At 52.6% G+C, this 20,604-nt stretch overlaps 1 protein-coding gene across 1 annotated transcript in view; it reads left to right on the top strand.

Moving 5' to 3' along the window:
* The first annotated feature begins 3,674 nt into the window (after positions 1-3,674).
* Positions 3,675-20,604, top strand: part of CNDP1 (carnosine dipeptidase 1) — a 36,801-nt gene continuing 19,871 nt past the window's right edge. Inside the window, exons 1-5 of the mRNA XM_037806412.1 lie at positions 3,675-3,812; positions 15,872-15,997; positions 17,217-17,366; positions 18,117-18,279; positions 18,963-19,051. Coding sequence (XP_037662340.1) covers positions 3,789-3,812; positions 15,872-15,997; positions 17,217-17,366; positions 18,117-18,279; positions 18,963-19,051 — 552 coding nt within the window. The 5' untranslated portion in view covers positions 3,675-3,788. The remainder of the gene's footprint in view (positions 3,813-15,871; positions 15,998-17,216; positions 17,367-18,116; positions 18,280-18,962; positions 19,052-20,604) is intronic.

The following is a 20,604-nucleotide window of genomic DNA, read 5'->3' as shown; positions in this document are numbered from 1 at the left end:
AAGTTAAAAAGAGCTACCATGTGAGCCAGCAGTCCCTCTCTTAGGTATCTACCCCTAAGGATTAGAACAAAACAACAGGGATTCAACAGATGGCCGTATGCCAAGGCTCACAGCAGCGTTATTCCCAATAACCAAGGGTGGGAGCCGCCAGTGCACAGACGGACAGGCCAGCCGGGGTCTGCACGTGCAGCCGTGGGGAGGGGCGATGTTCTGATACGTGCTACGACATGGGCAAACCTCGAATACGTGACGCTGGGTGAAAGAAACCAGACAGAAAAGGGCAGATCCGTGAAATACCCGGAGTGAGCAAGTTCATAGAAACATGGCGGGGGCAGCTATTGTTCAGTGGCTACAGAGTTTGGTGTGATGATAAAAGTTTTGGTAACTGGTGATGGTGGCGTAACATTATGGCTGTACTAATGCCACTGAATTGTGCACCTAGAAATGGTTAAAATGGCAAATTTTATATATATTTTACCAAAATAAAATGTTTTTAAAAATTAAAAAGGTACACCAAAGGCCACAGGAACAGCTGGAGGCACTGTGTGGCCAGAGCTGGAGCCGCTGAAGCACAAAATAAACGGAAATATTGACTGTGCGGGTAGAACAAGATCAGTGCGCACGAGTCCACCCGGGTAACACGCAAGTACTAAGTGGAGGGAAGAGGGCGGCTCTTCTTACAGAGGAATTGCCCAGTCATCCGCCCGGGAGGAAAGAGGACGGAGGGGAACCTCCCTCGTCCTGCAGGGGTAACTGCTGCGGGCAAAGCACTGGGACGCGGGCAGAGGCCAGGGCCAGGGAAACGGGCGACGCGCCTGGTCTAGGAGTCTCCCCCGGCTACTCGCTAATTAGAGGGGGACCCCTCGGCGGAGGGGAGCCCCAGGGCCTCAGGACGTCGCAGGAGCACCCGCCCTCGGGGTCTCCGGCCTCCTCGCGAGCAGACAGCAGACCCCGCTGACCCCCGCTGCGAGGTCCTGCGGCGGAGAGCAAGCGGGTCCCGGCGGGGCGCTGGTGCAGCCGTGCGTCCCTTCACAGAGCCCGCGGCGGCCTGCGCGGCGCTCGCTTCAGGGCAGCCGGGTGAAATGCGCATGGCGCTCCGTGCTCCACGTCGGCAGCTTCTCTCTGTGTCTGGCATTTTTTCCAAATAAAAAGTTGGAAAAAAACAAAACAAAACAAAACCCTGCTGGCCTCCGCGCGCTGGTCCAGGCTGCGCACCCTGCTCAGCGCCCCGGGGCGTGGGTGCCAGCGCAGACCTCCCCTCGGCTTCCCCTCCTGCCCGGGAGCCGCAGGCCCTTCCCCAGAGCCCGGGGGCTGCTGTCTCGGCACCGACTGGGCGGGAGCCAGTCCCTGCTGGTCGCCCCCCAGGGGAGCAGCCCCGGAGCTGAGCGGTGTCCCCCGGGGAAGTTGGGGTACTGTTTCACCAAGGGCGGAGGCCTGGGGACAGGAGCTGGCTGTTCATCGAGGTCGGCTACAAGCTCGGGCGCTGTCCGGGGCTGCATCCCCCGTCCCCACGAGTGGGCCCCTTATGCAACAAATAAGGGATGTGGTCGGGGGACACTCACCCCCAGGATGCTGTTTAGGGGAGGTGGAGTGGACTTGCTGCGAGCTTGTTTCCCTGTAAAGAAACAGACGTCAACACCCAGTGAAACTGGCATTTGTAAAATCCTGCTCCTAGCGGAGCTTTACTGACTGGGGCCTTTACTTCTCAGGGGCCTAGCTGTCCCCTTTGCCCAAAGGACAGAGCAACTCTCCCGGGGGCCCTGCAGCCTGCCGGCTGTACAGCCTCTGTACAGCCAGAGGAGCTGTGCATGTCCCCCTGCCCCACCCAGGGGCTCCTTGTCCCAGGTGGTAAATGGGTGTAGCAGATTAGATGTGGCTGTTTCAGCATATAATAAGTGGGACCGATTTCTTTAAATGCACTAAAAAAAATACATTTTTCAGACTACAATGTAGTGCATAATGGGAATCTTGAAAATATTAAAACGAAAAGGTCTGCCACTTCTAATTTTTATCCAGAAGGGAGACATATCCTGGGCCCTTTAGAGAAAGATGTTTCATAAATCAAGAGAAATTAAAAACTTCAGTCACTTGGCCCTTTAAAAATTACCTTGTGGCCATTATGCATTTGCTCAAAGGACAAATTGCTTTGAAAGGTTTTCATGAACCCACTAATGGTCTGGAGATTCACAGATCAGTCATTTGAGTATTTCAGCCCACAGTCACAGAACAGGTGAGCATCAGTGCTATCTGCTGGGCAAACAGTTAGTTGCAAGAAGAGGAAGGAAAATGGAAAAGTGCAGAAAACTTCTGCTGTCTTGCAGTGAGGACGCAAATTGCCACCTTGTCACCCAAGTAAGAGATTGTCAGTTTCTATTCATTCTTTCCCTTTGAAAAATAATTGACAAGGGCCTTTGAGGGGGTATCAGATTTCTTCCTGAAGTATTTGGACTTGGACTGGTCATTAATTTTTATGTAACTTGGATAACAAAGAGCTTTAAAATTTCCACCTGATTTTCTATTGCATCCTGGTACAGTAGGAGGGTTATTCCCATCTTACCATGGAGGGTCCAGGCCCAGAGAGGTTGTGCTATTTGCCCCAGGTCACACAGCAATCAGGCGGGCAGCCAGGAGGCCCAGCTCTCCGCACAGCTGCCTTCCCTCTCTTGCTGACCTTGGCTTGGGGCTGCGTCTTCTTGTGCCCACATTTGCACATGTCAGTAGGAGGGCCGCTTCCTATGGGGTGCCCTGGGCTTGTTCTTTCCTGCCACGCTCTCAGCATTCCTTCTTACACCTGTGAGATACAGGGAGTCTTTCATTCCAGGTCCTGAAGATCAGAAACAGGATTTGGGGTCACATGTCCAAAGAACCCAAGAGTGGGGAGGCTTTTCGGCAGGGGCTGGGGACAGGGATATCCTGAGTGACACTAGATTTCCTAATCAGTGTGGCCCGCACCTGCCCCACAGCCTCGCTTCGCTGGGGCCTTGGCAGGGCTGAGCCGGGGTCCCCACAGCTGCCTCCCGCCTCCTGCGCTGTTTGCCACAGTCGATCAGGCCAGCCTGGCAGCTCTGGGGCAAAGAAATGAGGGATTTGGGGCCGGACTGTTTCCATCCTCTGCCCTTCAGGGCCGCCGGGGAGGGCCCAGGCCACCTGGCAGTGACCTTCTCTCCTGACGCTCTGCTGATGGGGTGCAGGTCTGGGCCTCACAGGCCTGCCGTTTCTGTTCTCCCAGGATCCTGGGGGCCAGGTCAAAGGACATGGGACAGGGGTCAGGAGCCCTGACTCTCTGGACCTCACCTTCCTTGTGTGTGAAGGAAGTTGCGTCGAGTGGATGTTCTCAGCCCTGGTGGCCTTTGCCAGGATGCCCAGCCCGGGCCTCACCCCTGGGGTTGGGGATGGAGCCTGGTGTCCTCAGGCATCCCTGCAGGCGATGGGGGTCGTGGCTGGCTCACGCAGGCCTGGGGTGGTCGGGGCCCCTCCAGCAGTGGCCCTGAGCACGGTGCCCACTCCCTCTCACATCTGGGAGTCACAGGCTGAGCAGCCCCCCACCCCTGACGTCAGCTGCCCCCAGGCCCCAGCTCATCCCCCAGCTGCGCCCGGCACACGCTGTTTCTCTCCCCGCTGCTGAATGGCTGGCTGTGTCTGCAGCATCTTTGTTTCTGCGCCTCTGCGCCACCTGCCTTCCTCTTGGCGGGGAGGGATGGGATGGGCGCGGCTCGGGCCTTGGCGGGGTCTCCTCCCACTTCCCTGCGAGGTCCCAGGAGCTGCTGGAGGCTCAGAAGTCAGGCCCGATGGACCCCAAGCTGGGAAGGATGGTGAGTAGAACCCCCGGTGCTCAGCGTCTCCCCAGCCAGAGGCTGGTTCCTCCCCCAGGACTGGGCTTGTGCTGCTTGCATGTGCTGTGGGGAGCCGGCTGGGGCCTGGGCACTGGGGAACACCTATCAGTATGTTCTGGGGGCTTTTGTGTGTTTAAAAACCACTGAACAGCATAATTTTTAAATATTTCATATTCAGCTTTTCATGAAGTGTCCCTATTAAATCAGAATTTTCTCTCTGTCATTAGAAATCCATCATTTCTCTCTGACCGGTAGCTGGCAGCTTGGAAGACCGCGACTTAGTGGTATTAGCAGACAGTGGGGTGCTGGTCCTTGTTGCAGTTTTGCTGGTTTAATCAGGGGGCACAGGAGAGCTGCCGCGACAAATTCCACCAAAGCCTTTTCTCTGTAGGATTTCTATGATTCTGGCACTGCATTCTAGAAGCAACTAGAAAGCTTCTCTTCAGGAAAATAAGCAGGCAATTACATTTGGTGGTAATTTTTGTTGTTGATTGTCCCCAGACTACTTAGAAACGCACAGTTCATAGACTGCAAACACACACACACGACCAAAGATCTTTTCAGATTTTCGTGGAAGGTTGATAATTGGAAGACCCTAGAAAGAGGCATTGACACAGTTGGTGCCAGACGCCAAGGTCAAAACCTTGTACATTGCAGTCACCCATTCTGCAGGAGCCAGGCCAGAGGACCCCGTGACCCCGCGGTCCCTGCACGGAGAGGCCCAGGCTCTTTCCGTGGCTGTCTGTCGCTGCCTGTCCTCAGGCAGAGACGAAAAGAAAGGGATCAAGCTGTCTAACTAGGACATTCAACCCAAGATTGGCCAAACCCCTTCCCTCCCGGGGCACAGACCAGATGCCCACCGACGGCTGCGGTGGAGGCCCCGGCTGGCCCGGGGGCTGGTGGGTCTGGCGATCGGCCTCGGCCTCCCGGCAGGACTGGACACTCTCAGCCTGGGCGGTGACGCTGGGGCCGCTGGCCCTGGACCCGAGCAGCTCTGCAGGTGGAGCAGACTTGGGACACACACCAGCGCACGCTTCCACGCTCATTCTTCTCTTCTCACAAAAAGTAATACTCTTATTAAAACCACAGAGCAGAACTTCTAGCTGCTGTGAACTAGAGGAAGGGCCCACCTTGATGAAGGCGTGGAGAGTCACAGGCACCCAGGGGTGACCTGCTGCCTTCTCCCTGCACCCTGAATGCACTTGCTGTTGTTTTCCCAAACTTTAGTGTGAGCAGTTCTGGGGCAGGGGCCCAGGAATCTGCATTTTTAACAATTCATGAGGCTGATGGAGGGTGTCTGGCTACCACTCTTGGAAGGAGTTTTCCAGCTGGAGTATATTCTGCCCCCTGGATCTTTCTCGGCTTCTCCAGGGTGTGCGCCTTGGGCCAAGAAGCCCCACCCACTTCCCCGGTTCTGTTGTTTTCTGACTCGTCTATTATGCTGTCTACTTGCACAATGTAGGGCCCAGCTGGAAGCTAGAAGGAGGGGGGATGATGGCTACACAACGTATGGACATTGGCTGTGAAACCCTCTTCCAGCAAGAAGCTAGAATTTTCCTCCTCTCAAAAAAGAGCCTTCCCCATGTCCGAGGGATTTGACTCCTGGAAATGCACAATGGTTTCTTTCCGCCAAGTGCTTGCAGCATGCACTCCTAGCTTGCTACAAGGGGAGCAGCCTCTCCTGGTACGTTTCTCTGTGTGTGCTGGGTTCGCGCCCCACCTTCTCCTCGCACCCCCTCACCTCACAGGTGCTCTGAGGATGGAGGGCGCCAGCCGGCTCGCTGTGGTGCAAAGGCTGGGGGCAGTGACCCTGCACCGGGTGTGGCTCCCTCCTCTGCCGGCCCTGCTTACCGGCTTCACCCGCGGGACCCCTCTGAGCAAACCTGAGTTGGTCTGATGGGGACACACACCCCTGAGCAACCTCCACCACCTGCTCCTCGCCTGCGAGTGGGGGGAATCGGCCTGGCGATGGTGGGGAGGGCCTGGGGTCTGCCTGCCCGCCAAGGCTCCGGCTGCCCCAGCCCTGCCCTGTCTTGGGAATGGAAAGTTCCTGACGTGCACGAACGTGGACAGGGAAATATGAGTTCCCACGTACCCAGCAGCCCGTTTCACAGTTGCCAGCACGTGGCGCATCTGGTTTCATCAAAAGCCTCCAGGTTACTTTAAGGCGGTTGCACACCTCGCGTGACCTGTACGCAGTTCAGTACACAGCTTGAAGATTTTACACACACACACACACACACACACACACACACACAAACACGACAATACCATTAACACACCATACAATAACAATAATTCCTCAACAGCAACAAATATCCAGTCTGTGGTCAAATGACTTGTATTGTCCCAGAAAAATGTCTTTTTCAGTTGGTTTTCCGAATCAGAGTCCCAATAGGGTCTACCATCTGTATTGGGTTGATATGTCTCTTAAAACTTTTTATTCTAAATGTTACCCTCTCTCTTACTTTTTCATGTTATTTGTTAAAGAAATCAGGTCATTTTTTCCTGAAGAAAAATTCGGAACCATTTAATAGCAATCATTGATATTTTAAAATTTCTGTTTCCTTTGATAGTAGGCAACTCCTAGTTTAAATTGGTCTCTCACCTCAAATAACACCAAGAATTCAAATAATTTTAAGTGATTTTTCTTTTTGTCTCCTATTTCCATGTCATCTGCACCCCCAGCCTGAGCCCAGCCCCTGGCCTCCACGGGCATGGCCTGTGAGAGCTGAGGATGGCACCCGCTTGCTCGGCAAGGGTAGGGGGCTCAGTCTGCAAAGCAGCCATTGTTGGGAGCATGGCCTCAGGGACACACTTGCCCTCATCATGGCCCCAGGCAGTGCCTCGTTTCCCTCCTCTGTGAAATGGAGCAGCAACAGCATCAGCCTCATATGCTGTTGGGGTGATTCAATGAGACAATTGCTATCGTGTTCAGCACGCTGCCAGCCTTAGCATATGTTGCTATCAATACTAATAAACGCTTAACTTGGATCTTATTGCAAATGGATGTGATTTCTCTTAACGAACACATCAAATGATGCCTGAAATCACTTATTTTCTCCAGTGTTGTAATCTGAGGAGTGGTGAAAATATAAAATCCTAGGTTTGGCTTCAAGTTAAGGCAAGAGGGACTCTCCTTGGGAGGGGGTGGGTTAGCGATGGTGGGCTTCGTCGGGGGCTCTCTGCGCAAGCTGGCCCCGCAGGTACAGGTGCCGTGCAGAGCAGGGGAGCTTTGGCTAACTGACCGTGTGTCTCTGGCCCTAATGGACTCGATGGAGGCCAACCCTGAGCCTGATGACGTTCAACAGGAGAATTTTACAATAAACTCCTTTTGTTTGGGCTCTGGGCTTGCCAAGCAAAGTTTCTGATGGTCGCTTGCTCCCTGTATGGCAGAGAGTGTACTGGTCCCCACGGCATGTTCTGGGCCGTCCCTGCAGCCGAGCGGATGGCCACTCCGCTCTTATCCCTCCACCCCGTGGCCCACGCCGGTGGGAGCCTCCTTCTGAGCTTGTTCCTGGGGAGGAACTGTGGGGTATCGTTTGCGTGACAGGGCCTAGACAAGCTGTCACCACTGTGGCCTCGCTGTACAGGGCGGATATGAGGACACTGGAGCAGGGTGGAGTGAAGGAGGAGGGTTTGAGGCCCTCCCCACACGCGGGAGGGACATCTCCAAGTCAGCCCACCACAGGCCTGCAGTGTCTGCAGCTCAATTGCTCTTTCAAGCCTTACAAGCCTCTCATTCAAACGCGCTTCTCTGGGAACAGAGGAGTCTTTTGCAGGACATCCGTGGTTCTGGAAAGCACGACACAGGAAGCTTCCGGCAGCCAGGAGCACATAAAGTTTTGGGCACTGTCCCCAAAAATGGGATTTAGATTGACTTCCTAAGGGAATGGGGCATCACACATGTGGAAGGAGAAAGACAGAGGTAAAAGACAGACGTGCAGATGGAGCTCCCTGAAGACCCCGCACAAGGAGGGTGACCCCGGGGCTGGCCAGCAGCCATGAGCACCCGGCCTCCTGGTCACGGTGTCAAGAGAGACACGTTTGCCTGCTTCAGTGTGCAGAGTGCCTGGGGCAGCCAAAGGCTCCGCGCCCTGCCTCTGGGGCCAGCTCCCTGCTGACAGAGCTCCTTGGTTTGGATCTTGAGCTTGAGGTGTTGGTGCACAGTCTTTAGTAGTTGCACGTCCTGCTCCTGGAGGCTAGGAATGTCTAGGATATGGACACTTATGCCTTATAGTGATCAGAGCTGAATTCCTTCATGGCGGCCCTGTCTTCTCTGCCTGGCATGCAAACTTTAAACGAGGCCATTCTTGTCTTTGCTCACTGCTGTTCGCTTTCCATTTGGGAAAGTTTGCAGTGCAGTCGTGTTTTCAATGGACGCGGCACGTGGAGACAGTGCTCTGTGCCTGGCACTGGACCGGGTGTGGAGACCCTGCCTTCCAGGAAGCCGAAACCATTGCAAGGGACTTCTGATTAAGATTCAGTATGAGTTCACTCTGAAAACTTCCCCCTTCACTAAAACAAAGCAATTACATGTGTTTTAAAATTTCAATTAAAAAGATATAGACCAGCTAATAAACATCATAAATCGCTCACTGACTGGAAAGAAAACAAAAACATACAGAGGTGAGCCGGGATTGAAGCTGCAGATTTGCTGTTCTCTGGGCCTGAAAATAGGCCAGGGGATCTGGAATTTGACTCCGGCAGGGTCCTAGAGACCCAGAGCACCCCAGGCCCAGAGGCAGCCAGAACCAGTGGGGGGCTGAGGTGAGTGCTCCTGGCAGGCAACACCTCCCAGCCCTCCACTAACCCCAATGTCACCAATTTAGGACCTGGTTCCAGACTGGGCATCTGAAGCACCAGCTGGGGGCAACCACAAAATGTCTAGGCAGGAGTAACTGCAGAGAAAGGCAGAGTAAAACAACGGTCACTCCAGTTGACCCTGCAAGTTAAAATTCTGAGGTATATGACAAAAACACACAAGACAGATAACAACAAAATTCATTGGAAGGGGATTTACTGCCACCGAAATGCAAAGAGAACAAGTTTAACATGGATACAAATGAAGCATGTTTAAAATATTCAAGAGATAAATGAAGGCATGTCATCCATAAAACAGAAATTATAAAACATGAGCAGGCACATATGAATCAAGAAGAGATGGGCATGAAGAACAACTATTTAGGAAAGGAATCCTGAAAATAAAAAATGGTCATTGAAATAACTCAAGAGATAGTGAACATTCTAGACTGGACACAGTCAAAGAGAGAAACAATGAATTGGAAAGAAGAACTTGAGCAGGAAGCAGAGCAGGGAGACTAAAAATTTTCTTTTTTAAATTAAAAAGACAGAAAAGCTAAGAGATCTAGAGGAGAGCTTGGAAGACTCCAACTATAATAGGAATCCTAGAAGAAGAGAATAGAGGGAATGGTGGAAAATAAGATTAAGAGAGAAAATTAAGAATTGTAAAATATTTTAAAAAGACACCAGTGAGGGTTCAGTTTGAAATGTACACTGAGTACTGAGCAAGATATGAACATGTATCAGGCAGCTTCATGACAATCACAGAGAAACTGAGGAACACCAAGGATGAAGTGAAAATCTGAAATCTGTTGGGGAGACGAGGGTAACAGGCTTAAACCACCATGTGGCAGTTAGGGTTGCTGCTCGGAGCTGTGAAGTGCTGCGAAGGCAGAGAAGATCTCGGCCTCAGTGGGGCAAGCGGCAGAGGCTTCAGAGATGAAGTCTTGGGATGGGGAAGAGAAGTAGGAGGACTCCAGGCAGGTAGAGGAACAATGAACAAAGGTCCAGTTGTGGGTTTCCAGGAGACTGTGGAGACAGCTAAGAGAGTAAAAAAATCTGCCCAAATTTAACTTCTGCATTTGTCTTTATGCATGTGCTTAGCTGGAATATTTTTATTGGTAGGTAAATTTTGCATTCCCTACACAATGCAACATTCCTGAAACATTAGTGAAAATCAACTACTACTGGAGTCCCTCAATAGTAGTTGATTTCCACAAATGTTTCTTATTACCACCTAATATTCTATTATTTGCTTAAATAAAATATTGCTTAAGCAAATAATAGAATATTAGGTGGTGATAAAATATGAAAGCTGGGAAGGAAGGAGATGGCATGCTGCCACTAGGCAGCAGGATCATGTAAATTTGCTCCCTTAAAAACTGTTCTCTGGTTGGGACACCAAGGCTGTCTCACGGGGTGAAGGAGATGATGCAGACGTGACTTCATATTGACAGCAAACAGCAGGCATGTGGCTTACAGGAGAGAGGAGAGGGGCACGAAGGGGTCTTGGCAGTTCCCAGAGAGCTGCCGAGTAGCTCCTGCCTTATAAACACACACCCAAGGTTGGCCAGCCAGCAACTATTTTAGCTGCCCTGTTTTCTCTCATGCTGAGAACGTATAAGAAATACCATCATAATAAAGACAAGAAAATAACAAATAAAATCGAGACGGAGGCCCTGCTCTTGGAGGAGCAGCTGCTGGGATGCACAGGAGTGTGCATTTTCATCTGCTGGACTCACAGGGTTACCGTTTTCCTTCCTGTGAGTTGGGGCTGACACACATCCACGGACATTTGAGGTCTCCCCCCACCCCACGACAGCTCTGGCATGGTGCTTCCTTGTAGCGAAAGGATAGAGAAGTTCCCGCTCCCTCCTTGACACTGCCCTTGTTCTTGGCTTTTCATCTGTTGAGCTTTAGTTCCCAACCAGAAAGTGTCTTGAGAGTCCAGGAGGGGCAGAGACCGCAGTCATCCTCCCCTTCCCCTCGGCCCTTGTGTCCCAATCAGCAAGGACATGAGTCGAACAGCTTTGCTGTGATCTTAAGACAGCCTCGCAGAGGACATCAGGACACTCCAGGTTCCCTGGTGGCCTCCGCCCTGCCCAGCCGCTATCTCCCACCCAGCTCCTCCTCTCCCGACTCCCCGAAATCTGTGCGGCCTCCAGCCAGCCCCTTCCTCTAGGCTCCAGCTGGGCTCTGCTCCAGGCCCCCTCCCCTCCCCAGCTCCCACCGACCTCATCCCCCCAGCCCTTCCTCCCTTTTTGTTCCCCATCCTGCCTTAATGACATCTGGGGATCTCGGGTGCAGGTGTTTCGTATTCATCCTCTTCACAGATTCACACAACTGAGATTTAAAGGAAAGAGTCTGCAGCGGCGCCTGAGCCAGCCACAGCCCTGAGCTCGAGAGAGGGGCTGGGGCTGCACGTGGATGGTCGGGGTGGTTGGGGGTGCACACCTGCACCCTTCAAGGGAGCAGCTTGCCCCGCTCTGAATCCTGCTGCTCTTTGAGGAGCTCGCAATCCAGCGACAAAGGCTGACGCTGTCCCCCCCGAGGGGGTTCCTTCCCGCGCGAGGACTAGCGGCCCCGGCTCTCCCCGCTCCGCGGGAGCTGCTGTGCTTGGGTGGCGTCTCCAGCCGGGCCGCGTGGGGCGCGCGGGCACCCCGGAACCACAGGATACCGGGCCCGAGGCCAGCCTCGCGGTCAGCCCCGGCCCGGGCATGGACGGGGACGTGTGGCCTGGGGGCCCCCGGGGGTGCGCTCCGGGCGCCCCTGCAGGAGGCCGCGCCCTGCGCCCGCTGCCTGGCCGGGACCTGCCCCGGGGCGCGCCCTCCCGCAGGGACCGCGTTGGCTCAGCCCAGGGCCTTCCAGGGAACGCAACGGAATCCGGAAAGGCCTGTTTAGTTGTTGCGGTTCTTTCCTTAATCCTATTGTGGGGAGATTAACTAGGCCCATAACACACTTTTTCTCAGTTATAACAAATTCATCAAAGCAGAAGAAGGGCCGAGCGGCCTCTGTAAAACAACCATGCAGGACCTCACAACCCCTGGGTAAGTGGCCTTGGTGGCCTCCAGCGAGCCGGCACTGAATCTCTCAGGCTGGAAGAGGGGCCGGCTGGTGACCCCTGGGGAAGCCCACCCGGGGCAGTTACCCTTGGCCCGGAAGCTGTGTGCCCTGGGAGGCAAAAATGCTTTATTTTCTATTTATACTATTCAGCATCAAAAACAAAAATCAAAACCCAGGGTGGCCTTAGTTTGTCAACAGCTTGTCGCTGCTGCTAGCTTTGGCCAGGTCACCTGCCGGTTCCCCTGCAGGAGGAAGCCTTGGTTAGATCGCCTGGGCCCATTTCAGGGCCAGCGGGAGGGTCCGGGAGGCGCAGGGATAAGGTGACTTCCTCCGGTTGTCAGCTAGAGCCGGAGAGAGGAGGAGGTCGAGCTGGGAAGCCTGGGCAGTGTGGGGCAGAAAGAAGGAAGCAAGTTCACAACTCTAAGAGGCACCTGAGCTAGTGCAGTTGAGTTGATGGTTTATTGCTTTAGGAGAGGGTTGGGAGGGCAGCTGGAGCCTGTGGGCAGGACAGAGAAGCCTTTAAAGTGTGTAAAGACAAGACACAGGTACTTTCTGTTCCAAATCTAAGAACAACCAGCAGGCAGAACCCAGGCCTAGGAGGCAAGTGGTGCTTCCTCCACAGGGGTCCTGGAGTCGGGGGGGGTGGTTCTAACCAGGCCACACACCCCCTCCCGGGACACCCACTGAGAAAGGGGTCCCCTGGCTCTGCTCCCTAACCTCCATTTTTACCTTGCAGTTTGCCCATTCCTTTCTTTTTCCTGAAATGGTAAAAGCTAGGAATAACCTTTCAAAATCCCCAGATTTTGAAATATAATTCAAAAACCTTACAATTCAACCATTTAAGTGCATAATTAAATGGTTTTTAGTATAGTCCCAGAGTTATGCAACCATCACCAATTTTACAACATTTTTTATCACCAAAAAAGAAACCCTGTACCCATTAGCAGTCACTCCCTGTTACAACCCAGAGTAGTCCCAAAGACTGTAGAACACGCCTGGCACAGAGTTACCCATGAGTTTAATTAGGGACTTACAAAACAGGAGAGGATTTTTCCCGAAGGCGGCCGGTTGGGAGAATGAAGTCAGCATTCCACCATTCCAGAGAGCGAGCGAGTGAGGAGTGCCAAGGGGGTTTATAAAGGTTTGTGACAACAGAGTTTCTCACAAGATTTGGTTACAACAAGGTCTCCTGAAATTTGGTTACTAAAAGTGATGGGGGGAGAGGGGGAGCTGTTGCCTGGTCACGTGGGCGGCTCCGTGGATCTCATAATGGAGGAGGGGGTGGGTCCCAGACTTGGTCTCACACTCCATTTCCCCCAGTCCTCCCAGCCATAAGAAGCCACAACCACTTTCTATCCCTATGGAATTGCTATTCTGGACTTTTCATATTAATGGAATCACAAAATGTGGTCTTCGTATCTGACTTACTGCACTCAGGAAAATGTTTTCAGCGCTCATGTATGTTGTAGCGTGTATTAGGACTTCATTCCTTTTTGTGGCTGCGTATCATTCCACAGTATGTATGTAGCCTATTTTGTTTATCCATTCATCTGTTGATGGACATTTGGGTTGTTTCATTTTTTGGCTATGATGAACAATGCAGCCATGAACATTCATGTACAAATATTTATATGGACATTTGTGTACAAGTTTTCAATGTGGACATATTTCTCATATTTTTATTTCGTGCATGCTTCCATATACCTAAGTGGAATTGCTGGGTCATATGGTAACTCTAGTTTAGCTGCTTGAGGAACTTCCAGACTTTTTCCAAAGTGGCTGCATCGTTTCACATTCCCACCAGTGATGTCGAGGGTTCCAATTCCTTCACATCCTTGCCAAAAATTGTTATTTTCTGTCTTTTTATTTCTAGCCATCCTAGTGAGTATGAAGTGGTATCTCATTGTGGTTTTGACTTGCATTTCCCTGATGGCTAATAATGTTTACGCCACGTTTCATGTACTTTTGGCCATTTGCATGTCTTTGGAGAAATGTCTATTCAGATCCTTTGCCCACGTTTTAATTGGATTATTTATCTTATTATTTGTAATACTTCTTTATATATTCTAGATAGACGTCCTGTATCAGATTTATGATTTGAAAATTTTTTCCCATTCTGTGGCTTATCTTTTCCCTTTCTTGATGATGTCCTTTGAAGCACACGGGACTTTAATTTTGATGATGTACAATTTGTGTTTTTTCTTTCATTGCCTGTGCTTTTGGTGGCATATCTAAGAATCCGTTACCTGACTCAAGGTCATGAAGATCTACTCCCATGCTTTCTTTTAAGAGTTCTATAGTTTTCGCTCTTGCAGTTAGGTCTCTGATCCATTTTGGGTTGATTTTCGTACGCGGTGTGAGGTAGGGCTCCAGCTGCATCCTTTTGCATGTGGCCATCCTGTTGTCCCAGCACCATCTTGCCCTGGATTTTCTTGCACCCTGTTGAGAATCAGCTGAATAGAGGCACCTGGGGTGGTGGTGCAGCCATGTAACAACGAGCTGGGTTGGGAGGCTGAGGCCTTGACCACAGCTCCATGCAGTGACTCTGCTGCCCTGGCTGTACCAGCTCTGCTGGGATGGCAGCTTCCTCCATGAAGCCCTCCAGGTATGCCTCTGTGACTACCTATGGCAGGGCCTAAGACAGTACACAGAGGCTCATGTCCGGGAACCGGACGCCTTGGGGACACTGGCAGCCATGAGGCCCCTGATGTTAGCCGAGGACATGAAGGCTCAGAGAAGTAAAGTGACTTCCTCAGAGGAGCATAGCTGGGGGCTGGCCAGCCTGAGCTTGGCCGCCACCCTCCTGATTCTCAGGTCATTGTTCTCCCTGCCATCCCACATGATTTTGGGGCTTCTTTTCTCATGCCCCCTCATTGAAAGTTGGCTCTCCCTTTGCCTCCTTGTTTGGTGAACATGGGGTTCTTTCTCAGTTGCTCAGATGTTATGCAAACTGAGTCCTAGCCAGAGGGATTTTGAAACCTGAATGTACGGCTGTCATTCCAGCACTGGCCTGGCCTGACAGGGGCAGATCCCCGCAGGCAAGCGATGTTCTGATTGGGGAGTGCGCCCTTGACTTCTGCCCATCTGGGGCGTGTGCTGGAGAGACAGAATATTTGGTTAGAAGTGAACATCATCCGTGTAAACAACTCGAAAAGGTGCCCTGCTACCGCGTGGACGGTTCCCCAATAGCAGCGTCACGTGGAATGGGCGCTCCTGTCTGAGGGCGGGGGCTCGGGCCCCCCCACCTCTATCTACCCCCTGAGCCCCATTTCACTCCCTACAGTCCTCGGGATGAAGTCCAGTGGTCATAGCTTGGTGTCGATGAATTCAGAAAGTCTTTACTGAGCACCCACCAAGTGCCCATCAGTGTGCCAGGGGCTGGGTGAGCCGGGGGGACAGCAGGAGCACGGCTAGGGATGGACACATAGACGAGGAGACCCAGCACAGCGTTTTGGGAAGCTATACAGCGTGGGGTATGTGACCCAGCCAAGGCTCAGGTGGCACTGGAGGGAGGATGGGGAGCCTCCGGCCAGAGCGCCTGCGGGCAGCCACCGGGCAGCGTGCTGGAGGGGCCGGGCCCAGGGGGTGCAGCAGAGCCCTTCCAGGCCAGCCTGGCACTGGGTCCTGTCCTGAGGGAGCAGTGACCACAGGGCCTCCATCCTTCAGTGTGATCCTAGTTCATCAGTTTCCTTTTCTTTCTTTCTCAAGCACTCTAATTGCAGGAGCTGGTGGGGCAGGCATGGGATTTTAGACATTCCTCATAAAATATTTCTTCTAGTAAGCACATGGAAGATTTTTTCTTCCCTCACACTTCTTTCTCTTAGAAATACTACCCTTAACAAAAAGGGTGGAGAATGCTGACTTAGCTTTCCAGGAAGTGGCTCAATAGAAAAGACGGTGTCATGGGAATCAGCTGGATTACATCATTTAAAGGCGAGCTGGTTATTTGGTTTCTATCTGATTAAAATTCCTTCGCATCACAAATGAAATGTTTTGGGAAAGAGGTAGCAAAAAATACATTTCCAGGTAAACTGTCCCTATTGTTTAGTCCAGCTGTTTGCCTGGGAGACATGGCCGCTGGGTCGGACAAGGAGCTTTCTTGAAGTATGTGAGGGGTTGAAAGTCCAAACACTGGTATTTACTTTAAATCGTCTGCTGTCAACTGCTGACAGGCGTCGTGGGTCCTCGCTCCGCTGCTGCTGCTCCAGGGCGGGATGCTCTCGGCCTCGCCGCCGGCCCCCGGCCTGCTGGGGAGGATCTTCCGGCACATCGACCTGCACCAGGACGCGTTCGTGCGGGTAGGAGCTGCGCGCGGGGTTCGCGTCGGGCCCACTGGGCATCCGGGCGAGGGGCGGTTATTTGGTTCCATTTACAATGCCCGGGACTCGTCACTGAGTAAAACAATGAATATTCATTAGATCCATGTACGAGGGCCCCTTAGCCGCTTCTCCGGGGGGTGCTCGCTCCGCCCCGGGACCCCGGGTGAGGGCGTCCGCGCATGCGCGGGGCTGAGCGGCTGGTGCCGGCCGGGGGCGCCGAGGCCCGTCCCCCGCCCCCCTGCTGAGCTCCCCGCCGCCTGCCAGGCCCTGCGGGGCGGGCGCCACCTTTGCTTTGTAGTCCGTGGGCAAAGAGTCCTCTGCTTCATTGCAACTCACCCTCAGCCCAGTCGGTCCATGCATGGTGGGGGGGAGGGGGGAGAGGAGGAGGAAGGAGGAGGAAGGAGGAGGAAGGAGGAGGAGGCGGAGGAGAGGAGGGAGGGGCCGGAGCCGGGGGAACGGAAATGGCAGAGAGCGCCGGAGTGCGCGGGACCCCACGTGGCCGGCCTTGCACCCTTTGCCCCTGCCCCGGGGCCTCCCCTCCACGCCCCCAGGCCCCTGGGGCCCTGTGGGTCTGCCGCCCGCCTCCCGGCCTGGGAGCTCCCATGGTCTCCTCTGACCGTGGCCTGTGACAGGCGTTTACTGGAGCAGTCAGTTTTGGGAATCTGCTGCAGGGAGACCTGAGACTGGGTTACCAGCCAGATCCAGCCAAGCACAAGGTCCCAGAGTGAAGGGTGCGGGGAGAGTGCCTGCAGCAAGGCGCCCCCATCCCCTCGGTCCCCCAAGCCCCAAGGGCATGCATGGGAAGCAAAAATGAAATCAAAAGGCAGCTCTGGGGAGAGCCGGCCAGCTGCTCTTGGTTCTTCCCATCTGGGAACATGGGTGGGCCCCGCTGTGCAAGCTTGGGGTCCCCAGGAGCAGGCCCAGGTCAGGAGGGAAGACAGCCCTCCCCCCACTTGTGGGCCCCATTTTCCTTACCCAGCAGGAGATCTGCTCTCGGGGATTCTGGATAAAACCATCTCGTTCTCAGCTGCTTTTGCATCTCACCTTGTTTGCTGTCCTCGGGACTTGATCAGCTGAAGAACGTTTGGTCATCTGCAGTTGCCTGCCTCCCCGGGGTGTCAGGGTGGTGGCTCCCTGAGCGGGAGTGGAACGGGGGCTCCCTCCCTCCAGCTCACAGTGTTGTCACCTCTCCCCGCAGACGCTTTCCGAATGGGTGGCTGTAAAGAGCGATTCCATCCAACCTCTGCCTTGTTTCAGACAAGAAATCTTGAAAATGATGGGCCTGGCTGCAGATGAGCTCCGCCGCCTGGGGGCCCGGGTGGACTCGGTGGACATGGGTGTCCAGCAGGTGCTGTGCGGTCAGCCCCACGGGGCTTGGGCTTTCTTTCCCTCTGACCTGGCCGTTACTGTGTCACCTGGAGATCAGTGATCCTCAACAACCAAAAAAACCCATAATCTTTATTCCAAAGAGGATTAAAAATTCTCCCTAGTCCCTATGAGACTGCATTATTGATTTCTAGCCGCATCAGGAGTCTAGCAGTGGGGGTGGGGTAGGGGGTTGGAAGCAGGTGGAGGAGCTGAGGGGACGCCAATTTATTAGGCAAGGCAAACTTCCCTACACTGCATGGTTCAGGCTTGTCCCAAATTGTCCCTTCCCTTAAATTCGAAGCCATCTTTCTCAAAGGGTCCATGTCGAGAGCCACACTCTGTCATCAGAATCATTGTTTAGAATGTTGGTTCAATCACAAACAACCTTAAGCCTAAACATCCTATGCTGCCTGCGTCAGGGTCGATGGCTCTCGGGGTTTTCCAGGACCTGTCCACCTCCTTTGAGCAAGGTGAGGTCTGAGTTCCTACTGCAGAGCCCGTTCAGTGCAGTATGCAATCTGTCAATGTGGATTTAAGGTAGTACTTGACTTTTAATTATGTTTTACATTTTAAATTAAAGTCCCTGTTTCAGGGATGGAAAAAGTGATGCTCAGAAAAATGACATGGGCTGTACAAAGACCCAGGCTAGAAGTAGGCTCTTCGTGTCACGTCTTTGAGTTTTCTGGACGATTAAAGCTGTTTTCTTTTTGTGACTGGTTATCCTTCTCAGATGCCTGATGGGCAGAGTCTCCCGATACCTCCCGTTGTCCTGGCCGAGCTGGGGCATGACCCAGCCAAGCCCACCGTGTGCTTTTACGGGCACCTGGATGTGCAGCCGGCCCACAAGGAGGATGGCTGGCTGGCGGATCCCTACACACTGACCGAAGTGGACGGTCAGTGGCACCGTCTGCGCCTGTGCAGACCGTTCAGGATCTAAGATGTGACTTTGTCCCAGGCTCCAGGTCTTAGGCTGTTATCATTAAGAATCAGTAGAAAAGCTGGTCTCACCCTCTATCAATTGGTTCATTGAAGTGAATTTTGTTTCATTTGTGAAAAAAGCTTCAAACCTTTGAGCCAGTGGGTGAATTAACTCCCTGGGATTTGGGTTCCTTGGTTACGGGGAAAAGAGTCGTCTGGGCCACACATTTTCCATTTTAAAATTACTGAACGTAATTTATATTTTATAAAGAAAAGAAAAAGGAAGGTTAATAGAGATATGTATACATCTTTTGTCATTCTTTTGCTAATTGTAAAATTCAGAATAAGAGGCTGTTACATTACATTCTGCAACAAATACTCAGGTTCCTTTCAGTGAACTTGGATAAAATAGCTGATTATTATTAAGGTCAAAGGGATCTGCAGATTTCAAATTATCTTACATTCCCTAACTACCGATGACCATATGATTGTACATAACAAATCATACTTTGCCATTTCAGAGTGAGATTTGTGTCGGGGGCGGGAAGGGGGGGAGCACTGTTACTCTGAATACCCAGAGAACTGCATTTGTTTTTAACTGACTCAACTTGGCAGAGGTGCCACTGCTTTTCTGAAAATTCTCCCCCTATTTTTAAAGGAAAACTTTACGGACGAGGAGCGACGGACAACAAAGGCCCTGTCCTAGCCTGGCTTAATGCAGTGAGCACGTTCAGGGCCCTCGAACAAGTAGGTGGCCCGTCGTGCCTGGGCGAAAGGATGATTGCTGTCCATGAGGGGAACAAAAGCATGCTCTGCGTGGCTTATTGTGTTCCAAGTTTTAAACCGTGCTGTGTCATTTACTCCTCTCAACCGTCTTTTGAGGTATCTGTTACGGTTACATCCATCCAACAGGTGAGGACAGTGAGGTTTGGACAGGGTATGGGATTTGCTTCAAGAGGCCCAGCTGGTAACTGTTGAGGGTAGAACTCAATGGAGGAACTGGAGCCTGTGCCTTCACCAAGTGAAAAAACAAGACACAACAAAAAAGCACGAGGAGCCCGTAGCTCCGTTACTGTCTGCTGGGCCTTGTCCTTTTTAATCTTTATCTTATCTTGGCTTTTTTTTTTTTTTTTTAATCTTGCTGTCCTTTTTACAAAGTATGATGTTGTTAATAGAGACACACAGACATTCTAGAAAATGTTTTTGCTGCTTTGCCCATTATCAAGATAGAATCTCTGGAAGCTGAGGTTCTGCCTGAGCCCACAGACCTCTTCCCGTGAGTTCCAGTGGTTTTCAGGGGGACCCCACATCAGGGCACGGAGTGCGGGAGACAGTGGCTTTTCAGTAGATGTGCAGACTCTTCTGAGCCACCACAGGGCCCCATTGGTGAGCCCAGGTCCAACAACTTGAGGTTGTCACAAGTGCGGCTTCATTTCAAACCACTCTTTTCTTCCCGTGAATGTGCTTAGACTCCAAAAAGCTGATTGACCGTGGGCAAGCCCCTTACGCCCTCTGGGACTCAGGTTCCACACGGTAAACACGAGGTGCTGACTGGGTGGCCAGGCCCCCGCTGCTGCGTGCTGGACGCCTGCTTCTGGTTCACGTGCCTGGTCCAGACCTTGGCCTTGAGGGGGCAGAGCCTGGTGGTCCCTGGCTGCCGGTCCTTCCTGCCAGGCTGGTTTGGTAGACGTCCCCACTGACGCCCCTGTTGCTGCACCAGCGTCATGTTCAGGGAACTTGGGAGAGAGAGGCAGCTGCAGGGCCTGCCCCCAGGAGGTAGGGGCGAGTGGCCACTCCACAGCCTGACCCCCAAGGCCCCAGAGAGGCTGTCTGCTGGCCTCTGCCAGGCTTTATTGTCCAGGAAACAAACAGAGCACCTGAGAGCTCCCTGGTCCACCCTGGATAGCTCGCTGAGCTCCTGAGATGGCCTCGGCATTCTAGAGAGTTTCTCAAGGCTCTTTAAACTGGGGTTTCTCTTCAGCTCAGACCAAACATATTGGGTGTCCACCGTTGAACAGTAACTGAACTGCAGTTGGGAGCAGGAGATCTGATGTCATTTATTTTTAAATGACAGGATTGCTCTTTGACCCAAATGCTCAGAAGTTGCTAACATAAAAATCATTCAGTGTGGTTCTATAACAGTGAGCCTTCATGTTGGCACCAGGGGCTGTGGGAAGGGTGTGGGAATTAGAGCCCATTCCAGTCTTGACTCTGTGAATTATCAGCTCTGTCACCTTGGGGGATGCAGAATGATTTTGTGAAGCTAATTTTTGAAATGTGTAGCCTTTTTCTATTTTCTT

Source organism: Choloepus didactylus, chromosome 16 (genome assembly GCF_015220235.1).
Source record: "Choloepus didactylus isolate mChoDid1 chromosome 16, mChoDid1.pri, whole genome shotgun sequence".
Taxonomy (NCBI): Eukaryota; Metazoa; Chordata; class Mammalia; order Pilosa; family Megalonychidae; genus Choloepus; species Choloepus didactylus.
Note: the sequence above shows the minus strand (reverse complement) of the source record. Positions and strands in the feature narration are given on the sequence as shown.